The sequence below is a fragment of the Mustela putorius genome, unplaced genomic scaffold (assembly GCF_011764305.1).
Source record: "Mustela putorius furo isolate JIRA1106 unplaced genomic scaffold, ASM1176430v1.1 tig00003875_pilon_pilon_pilon, whole genome shotgun sequence".
Taxonomy (NCBI): domain Eukaryota; kingdom Metazoa; phylum Chordata; class Mammalia; order Carnivora; family Mustelidae; genus Mustela; species Mustela putorius.
The window spans coordinates 3012666-3030463 of NW_025422026.1; the positions used below are offsets into that span (position 1 = coordinate 3012666).

A 17798-nucleotide genomic window follows, 5' to 3' on the forward strand; every position below is an offset into this window, starting at 1 on the left:
GCAGGGACAACACGGGTAGGCGCCTTCCCCTCTCACTCCCCTCTCACTCCCGGGGCATCAGGAGACACTCTCAGGGCTGCTGGCTCTGTGTACCGAAGGGATCAAAATAAAGGCTCCGTGGCCTCCAGCTCTGGTTCCGGTGCTTTGGTCGGTCTTCATGATCTTGCTTTAAGAATCTATCGAAATTCTTGGCTTTTATTAATCTTACCAGTTTTTGCCTAGCTCAAAGTTTAAAACGCATTTTGCCTTAAAAAGCAAGGGTTAATTTGACTGCTTCACAGTGGAACCGCTTCTAATTCCCCGGTTTAATCATCTGTTCCCCGGAGGGCTCTGGCTCTGGAAAGAGCTGCCTGGGGCCCTGAGCCTCAACCGGTAGGTGGGAGACGGGAGAGGAGGGCTGTTCCCTAACCGGGTCCCGGTGCTCACTTGCAAGTGCACGAGGTCACCTAATTTCTGAAATCAGCTCTTTTTCTAAACTTGCCAGCCATAAACTGAGCCACAGAGTACACACAGAAAATACATATTGAGACAGAATATAAATGTCATAAAGGTGCCCCGTGCTCCCTCTACCACCGTGAGGCTCCAGCTTCTACCGGTGACCCCAGCCCCAATCAGGGCACAGTCCCTGGAGTCTGCCTGTGATGCCCCGGGGACACAGCTGTTGGGGACCACGGGTTGTGCACTCAGCTCCTCTCGGGCCCCGCGGGACTTCCCCGTTCCTGCTCCATCCAACATGTGTGAGAACCAAGTACTCCCGTGTGTGTGTGTGTGTGTGTGTGTGTGTGTGTGTTTAGACCGTGCCCCAAGGATCGTAATGGGATCTGGGTATGTTGCCTCAGATCTCTGAAAACTCGGACCCGAGCAGCACGCCCCCTCTCGCCTTCCCTCCCTTGGCCGGCCTGGGCTCCAAGGCTGGCAGGGAGCAGGCTTACTGCGTCTCCCGAGCAGAAGGACGGCTGCCTCTGGACCTCTAGGAGTGAGGATCCTGGTTTGGGGGCTTCCTCATGGCCCCAGAGGGCCGGAAACCAGTGCGTCCGTGAGTGAGAACAGCGACAGGCACATGCCCACACAGGTAGGTGCGGGCACGGCCCTGGGACAGGGACACTGCACAGCCGCGGGGCCTGAAGGACCTGCCGAAACAGCTCCCAGTCTTCCGGCTGTGCCCCTTCTCTCCGTCACATGTCGCACGTGCTGGGAGAGGGCAGAGTCTAAGAATCCTCTTCCCAGCACATCTGGCAGCGGGAAGGATGGTATTTACAAACGCGATGTATCGATGTGTCAGCTTTTCCCGCGCCGCCGGAGTTTTCAAGATAAGCCAGCGCGTGGACAACTCTCCCAAGTTACTTCGAACATCAGCACCTGCTACGCTTAAACAGAGTCAACTACCTGGTAGCGCCTTCTCCAGCGTCGGGGTCAACCAGACTCGCCCGACTAGCCCAGAGCTCGAAGACTGAAGGTAACATCTCTAACTAGCATGAAGACATGGTTTATTGATTTAGTTTATTGGGGGGGAAAAAACATTAAAATCATTTCGAAATAAAAAAGTCTGGCCTGATAATTTTATGAGTTTTGAAAAAGAATCCTTCCTTTAAGTGGCAATAAAAATTATTCGTACAACATCAAAAATTACAAAATCTATTTCTGGCTGAATCGCATTTGCTCCTTCTATGGCGATCTCCCTGAAGGACACAGCCGAGGCAATTTAAGAAAAATATTTGCAGTCGAGGCAATGATCTCGTCACGTGAGCTAATGTCCCTTAAGACTATGATGAAGCTGTCAAGGAAATTACAGAAATTATTTTTTTTGTCTAAAGAAAAGGTGTGGGGCTTAACTGTCACTGACACCCATGGGCAATGAACAGGGGCAGTGTCACTGGTGCGGGACACGCAGCCCGAGGGCTGAGGCCGGCAGCACTCGCACAGGACACTGGTTTCCCAGACGGACCCACTGGAGGAAGGGTCGCTGTGACCATGCCTGGTTCAACCAGCTAAAAGGCAGGTGGCCCCTGGAGCACGTGGTCTCTTCCAAGGGACAGAGGAGACTGTACGCGGGGATGCGGGAAGCCGCCGTGAACTAGGGCTGCGTGGAGAAGCCCATCAGCCGCAGACTGCCTGGGGTGGAGGTCGCCGCCACGTCGTCTGTAACAGCATCTCCTCGCACCCCGGAATCGATCAAACACACACTCTGGAAACATGCTCTCCGACGCCTCTTTAAAACATTTCTAAGGATCAGCTTTATTGAAAAGGAGCGTGCGGCGAGACGGCAGCACGGTGGGCCGTCCCAGCACCCACGCCGGGCGCAGCGGTCACTTATTTTTGCTGAGGGTCCTCTGCTTCTCCGCGTGCTCCACGATCTTCTCCTCCACGGACAGGCCCTTCCTCTTGCGCACGGCGTTCATATACTTGCGGGCCTGGTTCTCGGAGTCGGCCTTCTCCCCGAAGTGCAGGTACTCCTCCTCGGTGGTCGGCACCCAGAAGGGGTCGCTGGCGACGACCTTGTAAGAGAAGGCGACAGAACGTGCTGGGTCAGGCAACCACGCTTTCATGGAGCCCGCCTTGCGGTCTCCACTGCAGGGCCACAGCGGAGCCGGGACGACGCGCTGGCAACGGGAAGAGACCGGAGGGTGCGGGAGGCGGGAAGGAAGGACGCGACAGACAGAGCCGGGAGCACAGCCCAGAAACGCGGACAGACAGAGCCGGGAGCACACACCCCAGAGCCGCCACCTCCCACCTTCCCACGAGGGAAACTTCACCTGGAATAATGTCGTGAAAAAATCCCTTCTGCTAGGATCTCTCTGGGAACTAGTGTCTCTGCATCAAGTCTGCTTTTGTCCCCAGCAAAGACTGACACCTGTAAACCCGTCCTCGACGATTCTGAGCCTTCTGCTCCAAAACTCTGTGGGCCGCCTGGTGAGCCAGACCGCTTGGTTCACCCATTTTGCCCAGACAAGAGGCAGACGGAGGCACCTCTTTCCCTCTTCTCTCTGGGCCCACGGCTGTTCGCCACCCCACAGCGAGGAAGACAAGTCCAGGGGCGGGCGCGCTGGGGACACTCGCTCTCTCAGGCTACGGCTTGGGGGAGGGAGAGGGCAGAGCTCGGGCAGGGGGAAGTCACCGAGGTGAGGGGCTGTGTTGCTCTGTGTCGACCAGCAGCCAGACCGTGATTATCGATGAAGGTGGTGACCATGGATATGGACTTTCCTGAGGTCCACATCCAAAGGACTGACTTTCAGGACAGCACAGAAGAGTAGGGGGACAGTTTCCACTCCCAAAGATTCCTTCAGGCAGAGAAAGCTCCACGAGACTGACCCTCGTGGCCTCTCTCTGCCCCCTCAGCACAGGATCTGGCTGGTAAGTGCGAGAGGAGGAAACAGACTTCGGGAGTGGGGCCTCTTCCCCTGTCCACTAGAAGCCACCCCAGGAGGCACAGAGCCTGCCTGTCCCTCTGGGACACGGACACTGGCCGCCCTGCCCTGCCCCTGTGGTAGGAGCCCTGCCATCCAGCGAGTCTCCCTCGGGAGCACAGTACTGGGTGCTCAACACTACGTTCTCCACGGCCAGCGTGATCGGCAATGAAGGGGACGGTCTGACATTAATGTGCCTGGTTCTTTTTGTTACTGGTTTCTCTCATTTTTCAATTAGGGGAAGAAAGGAGTGGTATCTATTAAGAGACCTCAAATCCTAACACTTTTCAATGTAAAATACAGAAATGAAAGAAAACTGTATTTTAAAATAGTTGGTCTTCCATTTACAATAGCACCAAAAACCATCAGATACCCGGGAATAAGCCTAACCAAAGAGGTAAAGGGTCTGTACTCCAGAGACTACAGAGCACTTCGGAAAGAGATGGAGGCAAACACAAAGAGATGGAAAACGGCCCATGCTTACGGGCTGGAAGAATAAATACTGTGAAAATGTCTGTGCTGCCCAGAGCAACCTGCCCATTCAATACACTTGTTATCAAAACACCATCGGCATTTTTCACAGAGCTGGAACAAATCATCTAAAATTATATGGAACCAGAAAAGACCCCGAATATCCAGAGGAATGTTGAAAAAGAAAACCAAAGCTGGCGGCATCACAATTCCAGACTTCAAGCTCTATTACAAAGCTGTCATCATCAAGGCTGTAGGGTACTGGCACAGAAACAGACCCATAGATTAGTGGAACAGAAGAGAAAGCCCAGAAATGGACCCTCAACTCTATGCCCAACTCATCTTCGACAAAGCAGGAAAGAATGTCCAGTGGAAAAAAACAGTCTCTTCAGCAAATGGTCACATGCAGCCTCGTGCAGAAGCATGACACTGGACCATTTCCTTACACCACACACAAAAATAGACTCAAAATGGATGAAAGACCTCAATGTGAGACAGGAATCCATCCAAATCCTAGAGAAGAACATAGGCAGCAACCTCTTCAACCTCAGCCGCAGCAACTTCTTCCTAGACACATTGCCAAGGGCAAGGCAAGACGCGGAGGGCGAGCGGATTGGAGGTCCCCCTTCCCCCCACCCACAGCCACAAAGGCCGGTCCTCAGGGGCAAGGGGAGGCAGCTGGGAAACGGAACAGTCCCACGAGCTGTGGTGCCCAAAGACCATCTACACTGCAGGCTACTGTTAGGCTGGTTACTGGCACCCTGCCCTCCCCAGCGGGATGAGGAACCCATACAGAGCATAGAGAAGCTGTATGTTCCCAGCAGGTCTGGGGGGCAGGAGTGAGTGAGTTGTTAATCCTGCTAAAAAAAGCAACAAATTTTATAAACAGCAAGAAATGAGCTACTAGTTGAGAGACATCGACTCAGTCTGGCCAACTTCAGACCAGAGTCCTTGTTTCAAAAATGTAACACCAGGAGTTTCCAAAAATCTCATTTTGTATGGGCCTCGGGCCTTCCGAGGTTTGCTCAGCTTGCGGGCCAAGACTCCAAGCCTTCTCCCCTCACCTCTATCTGCTGGAGGCCTCCTCTGGAGACCTGCTCCAGCCCACCCCACCCCAGTGGGCTCCGGTGCCCACACGGTGCTGTGCCCTACAGAACAGCATCCTCGAGCCGGCGGTTTGGAAGAAAAGATGCTGTTTCCTAACTGGTTCACCCAGGATTCGTCTATCTGCCCACTGCAAGAATATTTTTTGCAACCCCACAGCCTGAAGGGAATGGCATTTTCTAGTTCACGGGAAGGCGGGCACCCAAGTTCTCACTGCTGTCCCGGGCATCTAAAGGAAGAAGAAGAAAAAGAGCCCAGGAGGAAAGCCTGGGGAGCTCCACGGCGGTCCCGTGCGCTCCCGAGCGGCCCCGTGCCAGCCGCCACCAGGATCACGGCTGGCAGGTGGAAACACTCGCTGGGCGCTCTTGTGATCGGAGCTGACGGTCCTCACCGCGGGTGAACCCTGGCCCGCCCCGTGGGGTGGGCTCAGGCTCCCGCAGCCAATCCCGGGCCCGCGCCGACACGCGTGTACCACCGCACTGGCTGGGCTATTTTCCTTTCTGTGCCTGTTATTAGCTCCTTTTCTTCCTTTTTCATAGAAGGGGCAAAACATAGAAAGAGAAATTATGGGATTGCTGACTTCAAAGGTTTCCTCGTGGAAAATGCCTGTAATCTTATCTCCTCTATTTTTTGAAGCACTTTCTCTCAAAAGCTCTTGATTGTAAATTATATGGTGTGACAGAACACAAAGGAAAGAAAGTGCCTTGGAGGGAGAAGCCAGATCTCAACAACTGTGTTATTTCTAAACCCGGCTATGGGGGGAAAACCAAGACAGCCAGAAACTATCAGATCAATGACATTTAATTACAACATCGTTTTCAAGACTTTCAAAGATGGGACCCTTTTGGGAAGAGGACCAGGACAGGTGGCAGGGGCGAGAGAGGGCAGCACTGAAAGCTGACTATGATCTTCTTTAAAGTTATTAAGAGACTGACTGTTAATAACAAACTAATGAAGCCAGAAAGTATCAGTTGAAAAAAAAAAAAAAACCCACTATTATTAAGTATGTAAGATTTCTGGCTTTTTTTTTTTTTTTCTTCCTTATCAAGAGGGAAAGGAGATTGAAAAAAACTATCATGGTTTTTACATCAACAAAATCTGCCCATTCGGTAAAGCCTGGACGCTGTTACATTAGTCGTTCCTAAATACCGGTTCCCGGATAAGAGTGGGCCGAAAGGTGTTTCGGGGGGGGGGGGGTATTTGCAGGCTCGACAGGAGGGGGCACAGCTCTGTGAAGAGCCAGACAGGAAACAGCTTGGACAGAGCCGCACGGTGTGTGGGGCAGCCGCGCAGCTCAGTGTGAAAGCCGCCACAGGAAGTGTGCACGGGGGCAGGAGCGGCCACAGGCCGGTGGCTTTATTTCCCCAAACAGGTCACAGGCCGTACTTTGCTGACTCCTGGTCCAGTCAAAGACGACACTTCCCAACGCCCTTGTTCGGTGGCAGGACCAGATGTGGCCACAGACTGACTGCAGGCGACGGGAGGCATGCAAAACCCCATGTGTGTCCCCACAGGAAGGTGCACCCGTTTCCCAGCTGCAATGCTGGAATGCAGGGGTACGGGCTCGGGGGGCAGAAGCCAAATGCTGAGAAAGGCGGCAAACAGAGGACGGGCTCCTCCCTGCGAGCTCCCACTGCCCCCGGCGGCCGCCCCGGACGAGCCAGAGAGCCTCTGCCTTACCTCTGTCACTCCACCCCGAGACGCTTTGCACAGAGCAGCCTTACCTGCCTATTTGCAATTACGAAATAATAGAAATCTGACAGGTTTATAAAAATGCATTTTATAAACCCCTGTCGGGGTTCAGCCCAACCTAAGATGATGATGTATTTCTAACAAAAAACAGACCGTGGGAATTCAAACATCCGAGTCCTCCAGTCGTGAGGCACCTGCCGTGGAAACCTGCTTTGGCCCTTCAGAGCCGAGAACCCAGGGGATCGCTAACTGTGCTCTCTCTGTTCCAAACACAGGACAACCTGCTCTCGTCACCAACGCGGATCAAGGCCGTTATCCCGAGACGATGACTGATCACCTCCAAGATACTCCAAGCGTGCGCTGCAGGCTCAAGAAGCAGTTTTCAGCGATGCCAGCACCGATGACGAAAGTGTCACGGCAGTGAAGGGCCACAAATCCCTCTTCGGTTTGAGTATCGTTTGGCCGCCTCGCCCCGTAATCACATGTCTGCTCCCTAGAACACGGGCAGAGGACTGTCGCGATGTGTTTCATTAAGAGCATCACGAACGTCTTTACACCAGAGCCGGGGTTCCTCAGAAGCTGTTGTGGCCCACCCGCTCCTGGAAGTAGAAGCTCAGAGCCCAGAGCCAGAGCCAGAAAGCTGGGAGCGTGGCTGAGGGGAATTACTACCACTTACATGCAGAAAGGAACCAGTGCGGTCAATGTCTCAGAGCTCCTGTTTGCTCCATAATGAAACAGAGCAATGACACCTATTCAGATATAAACCAAATAAACAACCAACACTTCACTTCGTTCCTAGACACAGATACAAAATGCAAGAAAAAGTTCACAGTAAATCTTTGTTAGGATGAAAACTGTGCCAACAAAAAAAAAAAAGATAAATAAAAAATAAACCTAAACGAGAACAAGAGTGATGGTGCTACTGTCGAGCTTTAAGGATGTGTGAGTCCTGGATTAGCAGCTTCACTGGCCTCCATTCGGGGGACACGAACTGCCTAGACAATCTGCCCCATCAAGTCTGTTTCTCTCAAGTGTCCCCTTTCTCTACTTTGCTGACTGACTTGACTATAGAATTCATTTTATTGATTTTTTTAGAAGATTTTTTACTTATTTATTTGACAGGCAGAGATCACAAGTAGGCAGAGAGGCAGGCAGAGAGAGGAAGGAAGCAGAGGAGGAAGCAGGCTCCCCGCGGAGCAGAGAGCCTGATGCGGGGCTGGATCCGAGGACCCTGGGATCATGACCTGAGCCAAAGGCAGATGCTTAACCCACTGAGCCACCCAGGGGCCCTAGAATTCATTTTAGAAAGGAGATTCTCCCTCACTTACTATACTCCACTTCGTGACCTGCTTTGAAACGGGAGCCCCCCGACTGATGGACACGAGAGAAACAGGGGCGGGGGTCTGGCTGGAGCGGCGCTGAAGGGAGAGCCCAGGCTGGGCCTCGGGGCCGAGAGCAAGCCCAGGTGAGCGTGTACCAGCCCCGCCCGCGACGGCCCCCGGTCCCCCACTGCACACGTTTTAACTCAGCAGGACAAACTCAGCAGGCTCCACGGTCAGCCCCAGTCAGTGCAAAGTGATACCCGAAACCAGGAGGGTCCCACACCAGACCCACCAAACCATGAACCTCCAGGGGAAAAGTGGACGCTGTGATGTTACTTCTATTCCCTGTAAAGTGACGACAGAAACTGCCTTCTTACCCTGGCCTTTCTCCTTATATGCAGTAGTAAACAAATTCTATTCCAGGGGCACCTGGGGGCTCAGTGGGTTAAGCGTCTGCCTTTAGCTCAGGTTGTGATCCCCGGGTCCTGGATCAAGTGTCTGGCTCCTTGCTCGGCAGGGAGCCTGCTTCTCCCACCCCCCATGCTTGCGCTCTCTCTGTCTCTGGAATTCTACTCCAGACCTGAGGTCGCGTCTTGAAATGTGCCCTGCACTCCACCATCGCTGCTCCTCAGCCGCGCCAGCCTCTGGTCTCAGCTCTGTACGGTCTCCCTCCAGAGATGCTTCAGGAAGCCTGCTCTGACCCCCCCACCCTCCCCAGTTCCTGCTTTCCCCCGGGTGAGAAAACAACGTCCTCGCGGTCGACATTTGCGGTATTAATTAGGGATAAGCTTTGCTCTTCAACTACCTGTGCCCACGCTGACAGTGAGGGGCTCTCATGAGCGACTTCATCCCACCACACGCGAAAGCCAGAGGAAGCCTGAGCCCCCACAACAGGGGCCGCGGACAAGGGGACACACAGGAACTGAAGGCTGTCCCCGGCAAGAAGCGGATCCATCCCCTCTAAACACCATAAGTATTTCCCTGGAGGAAAGCTCCTAAGAGCTTCACTTCTAAAATGTCTGTGATTTTCCTTTAAAAATTTATCTTCGAGGTCTGGTGAGGATGTGGAAAAAGGGGAACCCTCTTGCGCTACTAGTGGGAGTGCAAGCTGGTGTAGACGCTCTGGAGAACAGTGTGGAGATTCCTTAAGATGTTGAAAACAGAGCTACCCTACGACCCAGCAATCGCACTACTGGATATTTACCCTAAAGATACAGATGTGGTGAAAAGAAGGGCCATCTGTACCCCAATGTTCATAGCAGCAATGGCCACAGTCGCCAAACTATGGCAAGAACCAAGATGCCCTTCAACAGACGAATGGATAAAGAAGATGTGCTCCATATACACTATGGAGTGTTACTCAGCCACCAGAAAGGATGAGTACCCAACTTTAACATCAACATGGACAGGACTGGAGATGATGCTGAGTGAAATAAGTCAAGCAGAGAAAGTCAATTATCATACGGTTTCACTCATACGTGCACAGTAAGGACTAGAGCAGAGGGTAATGGAGGGAAAACTGAATGGGAAGAAATCAGAGGGACAAACCATGAGAGACTCCGGACTCCAGAGAACAAACTGAGGGTTTCAGAGGGGAGGAGGGTGAGGGCGTGGGGTAACCGGGGGATGGGCATTAAGGAGGGCACGCGCTGAGCACTGGGTGTCATACGCAGCTAATCACTGAACACTACATCAAAAACTAATGATGTCCCATATGCTGGCTAGCTGAACATAATAAAAAAACAAAAATAAAAAAAATAAAAAGTTGCATTCTACACGGAAAAAAATCTATCTTCGAAGGGAAACACAGGATTGAACGTTGCATGCCGTAAAAAGAAAGGACGAATGTGTGTGCGCGCGCGTGTGCGTATTACAGGCTGCCTGTGACCCGAGGATCATTCACCCTGGATGAGAAGCAGCCGCAGGCCTTCTGTGCCCCCGAGGGACCAGAGCCCCAGGAAGGCCAGCCGGCGCGGGAATTGCTCAGCCTGGTGTCGAGCGTAGGCCGCACACGGGGACCGAGGAGCAGGGACGGGGATTCGCGCGGTTACCTCCCAGTGGCTGAACACCAGCTGTGGGCTGGCCAGGCCACTCGTCCGCTTCCTGATCTCATCCGCAAAGCCGAAGCTCTCGGCGACGGGCAGCACGGCCTTGATGATGAACATGTCCGTCCCTTCTTTCATCTCTTCTTGAAGCACCCGGCCTTCTCTCTTCGACAAGACAGCATAGACCCGACCTGCAAAGCCAGACAACTCTTAAATTCACTGAGCTCTTACGTGTCTAGAGCCACACAGAGCCGAGATTACGCACGCCCCAGAACAAACCACTAGTGACTCGGTCAACCATTTTGGTCTACAAAAGCAGGAATGCTTTTTAAGTATTTAAAAGAAAATCTACAAAAAATTAGAGACCTAAAGGTGACAAGGAGTGAGATCACCCCAAGCGGCCTGACCCAAAAGGCAATCCGTCCAACACGGCACGAGAAGCCGGAGCCTGTGAAAAGGACCCGCAGGTCCAGTGTTACCCATGAGCAGTCTCTGGGCACGAAGTCAGGGAGATGAGTGTGACTGCGCTTCGTAAATACTGAAATATTTTCATCACTATGAGATGTTATTAACATGACATTGATGGTTTAAGGCTGTGTGGACCCAGGAAGCAAGCAACGGGCACAGAGACATTTTTGTATCAGGAACGAAAACCACACACACAGAAATGCATGCTCGTGTTTTTATAATATGTAAGTGGTGTAAGTATTTAATTTCCCTGAAAACGGATGGTCTTCGGTATCTTTTAGGTCTGGTAATAACATCTCCTGCCCCATCACGGGAAGGCCAGAAAATCCTCTCGGCTGGTACCTGTATTCTGTCCTCCGGCCTAAGGCTGGCTGACCTTGGGAAGGGAGAGGTCTTCTCTGATGCTCCCATAGAAGCACCTCGGGGCACAAGGCTCATTCCAACCTGGGCGCAGGACAGACTCTGCGAATAGACACCGAGCCTTGCCCAGGGCTGTGAGGCCCGGCTAGGCCCGCACACTCTCATTAAAGCCTCCCAGTTCACAGACCACTTAGAAAAAGTGGCTCTAATTGCACAGCTGATCTAGGAATATGTCCTTCAAGGTTTACGATGCTGTGGCTGAACAAAGCAGACCTCTCCTCTGAGCACCAGCACGGGCCCCCGGGCTCTCCCTTCCTGGGTGCCAGGGGCATGACCCGGGATGCTTGCGCCCACCCAGGGCTGCTTGTTTCCAACGAGGACCTGGGGACCCGGAGCCAGCCTTCTGACCGCGGGCTCCTCCGACTCAGACGTCCCCCTGGTGGTGGGGATCAGGAAGGACCGAGGCAAACAAAAGGCAGGAGGCCCATTGTGTCATGGGGCAGCCTTAGAAAAAACCTAAAAACTCTAATGGGTCATCCTCCCCTCCAGGCTTAGCTGAAAACCACACAGATGGAATTCTGGCAGTGCTGAAAGGCACGGCCTTCCCCTTCGCTCCCACAGGTTCTGCGCCCTTCTTCCGTCTCCCCGGTGCTCAGGTCCTCACTGCAACACCGGGGCTCTGCCACAGGCCCGGCTCAAGTGCCCTGCCTCGCTGACCCTGCCCCATCACTTTCAGGCGGCCAGTGTCCCTTCCCATCCACTCATGATTTCTGTGTGGCCGCGAAGCGACTGACCGGTGCCGCTGCCGGCTCTCCCGGCATCAGCATCGCCCCCCTCGGACCCTCGCCCTCTGACCGTCAGCAGCAACTGTTCAGTACCAATGTCCCCCCGCAAACACTCACCGAGGCTCTGTCTGCTTCTCTGAACTCTCCCTGCGGAGAGCTAAATCGGCGATCATTTGTGTGCGTCCCAACGACGGAGGCTGCACCTGGGTTTCCAAGCCTGTCTGTACACCTGCCCCTGCCAACCCCCATCACCCTCCAGCCCCATGCTGACCGCAGCTGCCTGGGCACCCCCACCATGCAGCCTGACCCCTCCAGTGCAGTACCCCCGAGATGAAACACCAGCCCTGCCCGCTGTCCGGACCGGACAGAAACAGAACGGAGGGTCAGAAGGGAGCGGCAGGGTCACCCAGATCCATCATGGAGGGATTCTGCGGGCCCAGCTCCAGCTCACCTGTACCGCGCGGCCCAGGCCAGGTCAGGGCCACTTTCCCCGCTGGGCCACTCGCCAGTCCCAGATCTTCTCCCCTTTAGTTTGTCAGGGGACGAGTGTCACCCCTGTGGCACAGAGCAGCCTATAAGCTCCTCGAGGACGGCTACCTGGCTTTCTCTCCTCTGCCCCGAACACCCCCCACCTTTCCGTGACAGGCCCTTCACTCCTGTTCTACCCTGACCCTTTCCTACCCGGGCCACCATGACCTGCTCTCCCTGCCCTTGGTATGCAGCGCCCAGAATGGAACCCGACACTCTGGGTACAGTCCGGAAGCTCGGAGACAAGCACAGTGACGGTCTCCCGCAGGCCGAACGCATCCACCTGCAGTTCCTAGGAGGGGAGGAAGCCTTAGAAGAGCAGCCGGCACGTGTGAACGAGTCATCTCAAGCCAGCGAGCCCCTTAGAGGAGGAACCTTAGGAGCTAGTGGAGCAGGAAGCAGTGGGCCGGCAGGGCAGGGAAGAGGCCTGGGCTGCACCCCCGGGGCCGCAGCTCCTCCCCTTCCTTTGGGGGTCAGGCCAGCGGGCGCGGATCAGTAATTGCAGTGGAGGCTGAGTGTAATCAATTGTGTCATTTGGAGCCACACAATTTGAATTCCACTAAGTCCTAAAACTGGGGCACAGTGATGGGTCACTGAACAGAGCAAAACGGCTCCAAACAGAACCTTCCAAATGCACGTGGCTTTGAAGACAGACGCGTCCACACCGGGACCCTCTCAAGCTGTCGCTGCTCTCCCAGTGACGCCGTGGCAGCCGCAGCCGGGAGGACCCGCGAGCACGTGGCCTCTGCGAGTCCTCCACCCCCCTGCAACCCACGTGTGCTCCTGTCTGTGCGCCCAAAGATCGCATGTGGCCCGCTGTGCTGCGGCCGAGGCCCCAAGAGCAAGCACCCATCTGGGGAAAATATGGCAACCAAGAGGCGCACCGATGGGAAGGGCCTGGTGAGGGCTGGCCTTTGAGAGACTGCGCCACGAACGTCCCAGCCCAAACCCAGGGCCTGAATGTGATCAAGTGACCCCAGCTGCCCCCAGGGACAGGACAGTCAGCACAGACGCTGTGCGCCCGGCCACACGGGGTTGCTCACTGCCGCAGCGCGCATCCAAGGTCCCTGCGCAGCGTCCGCCACCCCACGCACAGCCACGAGCTGCTCAGGACTCACAGCCGCTCAGAGTCACCTGCCCCACCAGGTCTGCTGTGGGATCCTACGATCCAAACCATCTCTTCGCCATCTGGCGTCACCGAACCTGCTCTGCTCTGGGGCAGCACTACACATCTCGAGTGTGTGTTTCCTTCGTCTGTAATAGGGAGCAAGACCCCCGCCGTTCGAGCTGGAAGGTTGGCAGTTAAAGGTATGATTTTTTTACCCCCCCCCCCCCCGGAATTTAGGAAAAGAAGCAGCTGTTCACAGCAATGTTTTCTCTTACAGGAAACAATACAGATTTCCAATTCGGGGATGATGGGAAGTAAATCACAGCGCACATGGATGGGACGTTATGCCGAGGTTAAAATGAACTCTGCGAATACTAAGTAGCCAAATGGAGGCGGCTTATAAAAGAAATAAATGTAAAACGCAAAACATCACACACCTTCTATCGTTACAGCTATGCAAAAGGTACTGTTAATGGGCAAAGATTGCAAAAGAAAGTGGAAAACGACACACTGCTTTCCAAGAAGGAAGCTTTTGCTTTCATCTTGTGGTTTCTGTTACGCTGGTAACCCTTGCGGTGTAACTTCAATGAACACACACACGCAGAGCAATTGGTGGGCACTGGCGATTCTTATAAATCAGGTCACACCGACCCCTCTCCCTCGTGTCGCAGAGCGAGCGGACTGCTAAATCAGGCAGCTGTGCTCGACAGGATGCAGATGGGCCACCACCGAACGGGGGCCACAGTGTGCTGTGGACACGGCAGGGAGCGGGGGCTCCTCTACAGAGGAACTCGGCCCCGAGTGTGGAGGAAGTGTGTCAGCAAGTTGCCCCCTCCACCGGCATGACGGGTCAGCGCCCTGACTGCAGTGCTGTGCCCTTCCGATGATCGCCAGCCATGCACGGGTGCAGAAGGCAGGATGATCAGATCCGAGGTGGACGGGAGGCTAATCAATACCGGGACGAATCAGGGTGACGAGGCAAAGACCCACATTCAACAAGATGAGTTCCTGTGAGTCGGTGGAAGGTTGCACAGTGGCCTTCAACCAACCAGCCATCCAGGGCTAGAGGTCATGTTGAGCAGAAGCTCCTAGAAAACCAAGTGGGAACATGTCCTCTCTACGCCCCTCGCAGTCCTCAGTGCTGAGCTACAGACAGAGCCAATTTCACACTTAGCTGCTCAACTCCAGATCATTCCGGCCAGCACAGCCCATTTCAAAGAACCATCACTTTCAAAAAGTCTACCCTGTTCCGAATTTTGCTAATCCCAATTTCTCACAAAATTTCACTGGAAGACCACATTTGTTCACTTGATTCAGCTCTGCTGTGCTTTTTGCTTTACATAATTAGGCTTTGTCACCTAACTCACCTCTCAAAGTAGGAATCATGCTTAACACAGCGCAGGGTGACACTTCTTGAGGCTGTTTCTGACGCAGTAAGGCACGTGTGTTCTCCCAGTGCCAGCATTTACCCCTGTGGGTAAAAACACAGGGAGGACCGCTGTAGCCCACACGGTGATGGAAACTCTAGAACTAGCAGGAAGAGTTATTTTTCATACATGAAGTTGCTGCCAAAGATGAAAACCATGAGGAGCCGGGAATGAAAGAAGCTGTCCAGTTAGAAGAGGGAAGACACAGACAGCTGGCTCCTCAGGGGACAATCACAAACACAAACTAATTCCAGTGTCCGCTGTGGAAAGGTACAGGCAGAGGCGCCCGCGGGATGCTCGGCTGAGCGTCCAGCTCTCGGTTGCAGCTCAGGTCGTGATCTCAGGGTTGTGAGATGGAGTCCCGTGTCAGGTTCCGCACTCAACGCCATCTGCCAAGATCCTTCGTCTCCCTCTCTCTCTGCCCCTCCTGCTCATGCTCTCTCAAATAAGTAAATAAACAGAATTTAAAAAAAAAAAAAAACTTAAAAAAGTTAAAGGTAATTTTCGTGGGTAGAAAATGAGAACAGAACCAAACCTTCAGAAAGCGGAGTTCATGCGTAAAGAAAGCCGTCCTCCCGGCACCATTTCCCCAGGTAAAGCGATTCTGAGATGACTAGTTTTCCACAGAACGTCCCAACCTGACTGTGAGCAATTCTATGCACTTACAAAAGGATTTCTTGTTTTAAGTCTGCGTAGAAAGAATTAAGTTTTTGAAACAGACTAAGGACAGTCATTTGGCCCAATTAAAAAAGACCTAAACTTGTCTTTTTACTTGTGCCAATTCTTGGAGAATTCAGAGCATCCGCCAGCAAAGCCTGGAAGATCCCTGAATCTCTAGGCAGGAAGCGAAGGCCTTGGGAACATAGAAACTGCCTCGTTTCTTGTTCCAGATGAAGGTGGTGATTTAGAAAGAAAGAAAACAGAAAGCAAGCAGCTGGCCGTGTGGACCTTGGGTGCTAGAATGTGGACATCTTCCATAGGGAAGAACCTTTCAAAGCAACAAGAAAACAGACGGAAGAGAAGACCCTCGTCTCTAAGCAGCTTCACACGGATGAGGGCTTGACACCAGCTCGGGAGGGAACGATTCCAGAGCACATCAAAGGCAGAGGGTACGGCACAGGTTCCAGAAATGTATAAGAAGGCCGGCCAGTGGCCACAGTATGGAGAACCAACCCCCACACGGGTGCCACGTTGCGGGATCAGAGGCCCCGCACTGTGGACCGTGTGCCAGGAGCAGGCCAGGCAGAGACCAACTTTGCTCCTAAGAGAGAAGAGGGAAATCCCCCTGATCAAGATACATGTCTCTTCCAGTGACACACCAGAACAGAGTGGACGGCCAGGTGCACAGCCAGGTTGGAGAAAGGGACAAGATCACAGGGGTGTTTTGAGGGACTGTCCTAGAGCTGCCCGGTCACGTGCAGGGGCCTGGTGCTGATTTCCGACAGGAAACGGGAAAGCAGGCACGGAGCACTGACTCAGCAGGGGATGATTCAACGGTCTGCCTGGAGTTTGGGTCTGACAAATGCGGAGCCGATCCCGGCTTCCTGTGGTAGGTGGGACATCTGCCTTCTCCGAGAGCCAAGGACGGATCCCGTCCCAACAGAAAACGCCCGGGAGCCGGCAGTTCGGGCAGGAGACCCGTGTCCCCGTCACTCCCCCAGGAGCGCAGGGGAGGGAAGGACAAGCATAGATGTACGGGGACCCACGATTTTCAGAAGGATCACTTCAACCACATAAAGAAGGAGAAACAGAACAAGTTTTAGGACAGCACACTCGAAGATGCAATTCCATTCAGGAATAACAAGACTCTGAAATATCAACCACAAATGGTCCCAGTGAGAGAAAAAGGAGCAGAGATCCTCCCTGTCCCCAAAATGGAACAGGAGCTCCAACACAAATCCGTCGGGCCAACGAAGGTAGCTGCTGCGTCCTCACACTGTTCCAGGGGGACAAGCACAGCAGACAGAAGAAGAAAAGGCGTCAGGAGAGCGTGCAGGGTGTTACGCTGACTCTACCCGAATTAAAGGGCCAACTAATGACAACTAATGACACCAGAAAGGATCTTCTCCGTTCGTTTCGGGGTAAGGATGAGACATGCCCACACTGTGGACAAACGTGGGCAGAGTCAAGAGAGACGAGCCGGGAGGCACGGCTCCCTCGCACGTGTGTCCTGCACTGTCCTCAGTGAGGAGATCAGGGAACAGACCGCGGCCCGGGAGCAAACACAGGAGAGAGGACACCCACGTTCAAGGCAGCTGAGAAGCGGATGAGCAGGTCCCCGACCTCGTATGTGGGTTCCGTCTTGGGGCCGGAGCCTGTCCCTCACGGTCCTCATGAAACTTGTCCTTCTGAGAAATCATGGGTAATCTCTGCCAACAGGTGAACTTTTGGGGTGAAAAATAACCCCAGGTTCTAGAAATTGCAGACTCAGAAGCCATATGGTAATTTCCTGCAGTTTTAAGAAAATTTTAAAGATTTGTACATATTCATACAAGCATGATTTAGGCCTCTGGCGATGCGTGGAGTTTCTGACACAACATCTTATCAGCCTATGCTTACTTCCCGTGCGGTGGGTGACACGGATCATCGGGGGACGCACACACATGAAGGAGCCTCCATCGAAACAGTCCGCTCGCTGCTTACAGAGTTTCGGGTCTCACCAGGCAAGGAAAGACACACGAAAAAAAATGAAAAAATAATCCGTGTGTTAAGATTATGGTGATGGGACTTTCTCTTGGTATTACAACAACAACCACAACAACAAAAATATCCACAAAAAAGCCTTCCTGTCCTGTTGTGTATCTACATAAAACCCGAGGGAAACGAGGAATAGCACAGACCCAGTTTACTTGTACGTAATGGAGGCGTTTGTGGGACGACACACAAATTTCTGTAGTCTAGTCAATCACCAAAATTTGGATTCTGCCTCCCAGGAGGCAAGTGGAAGATGTAACTTATGTAAAAAAGAAATGATGCTGGTCCTGACTCGCTATGAGTCAGAGATGGGATGCAATGGCCAAACGCCGCGAGGACAGCACGGCCACACCTGGGAGGCGAGAGCGCGTCTGGGCTCCGCGCTGCTCA

The 17798-nt window shown here is 53.4% G+C and overlaps 1 protein-coding gene across 2 annotated transcripts in view; it reads right to left on the reverse strand.

Moving 5' to 3' along the window:
* Positions 1 to 2210: 2210 nt before the first annotated feature.
* EFL1 (elongation factor like GTPase 1) overlaps positions 2211 to 17798 on the reverse strand; it is a 115419-nt gene continuing 99831 nt past the window's right edge. For both annotated transcript variants that reach the window (XM_045067175.1, XM_045067176.1), the window contains exons 19-20: positions 10045 to 10229; positions 2211 to 2495 (exon numbers count right to left, since the gene is read on the reverse strand). In XM_045067175.1, the coding sequence (XP_044923110.1) occupies positions 2307 to 2495; positions 10045 to 10229 (374 nt within the window). In that variant the 3' untranslated portion in view covers positions 2211 to 2306. The remainder of the gene's footprint in view (positions 2496 to 10044; positions 10230 to 17798) is intronic.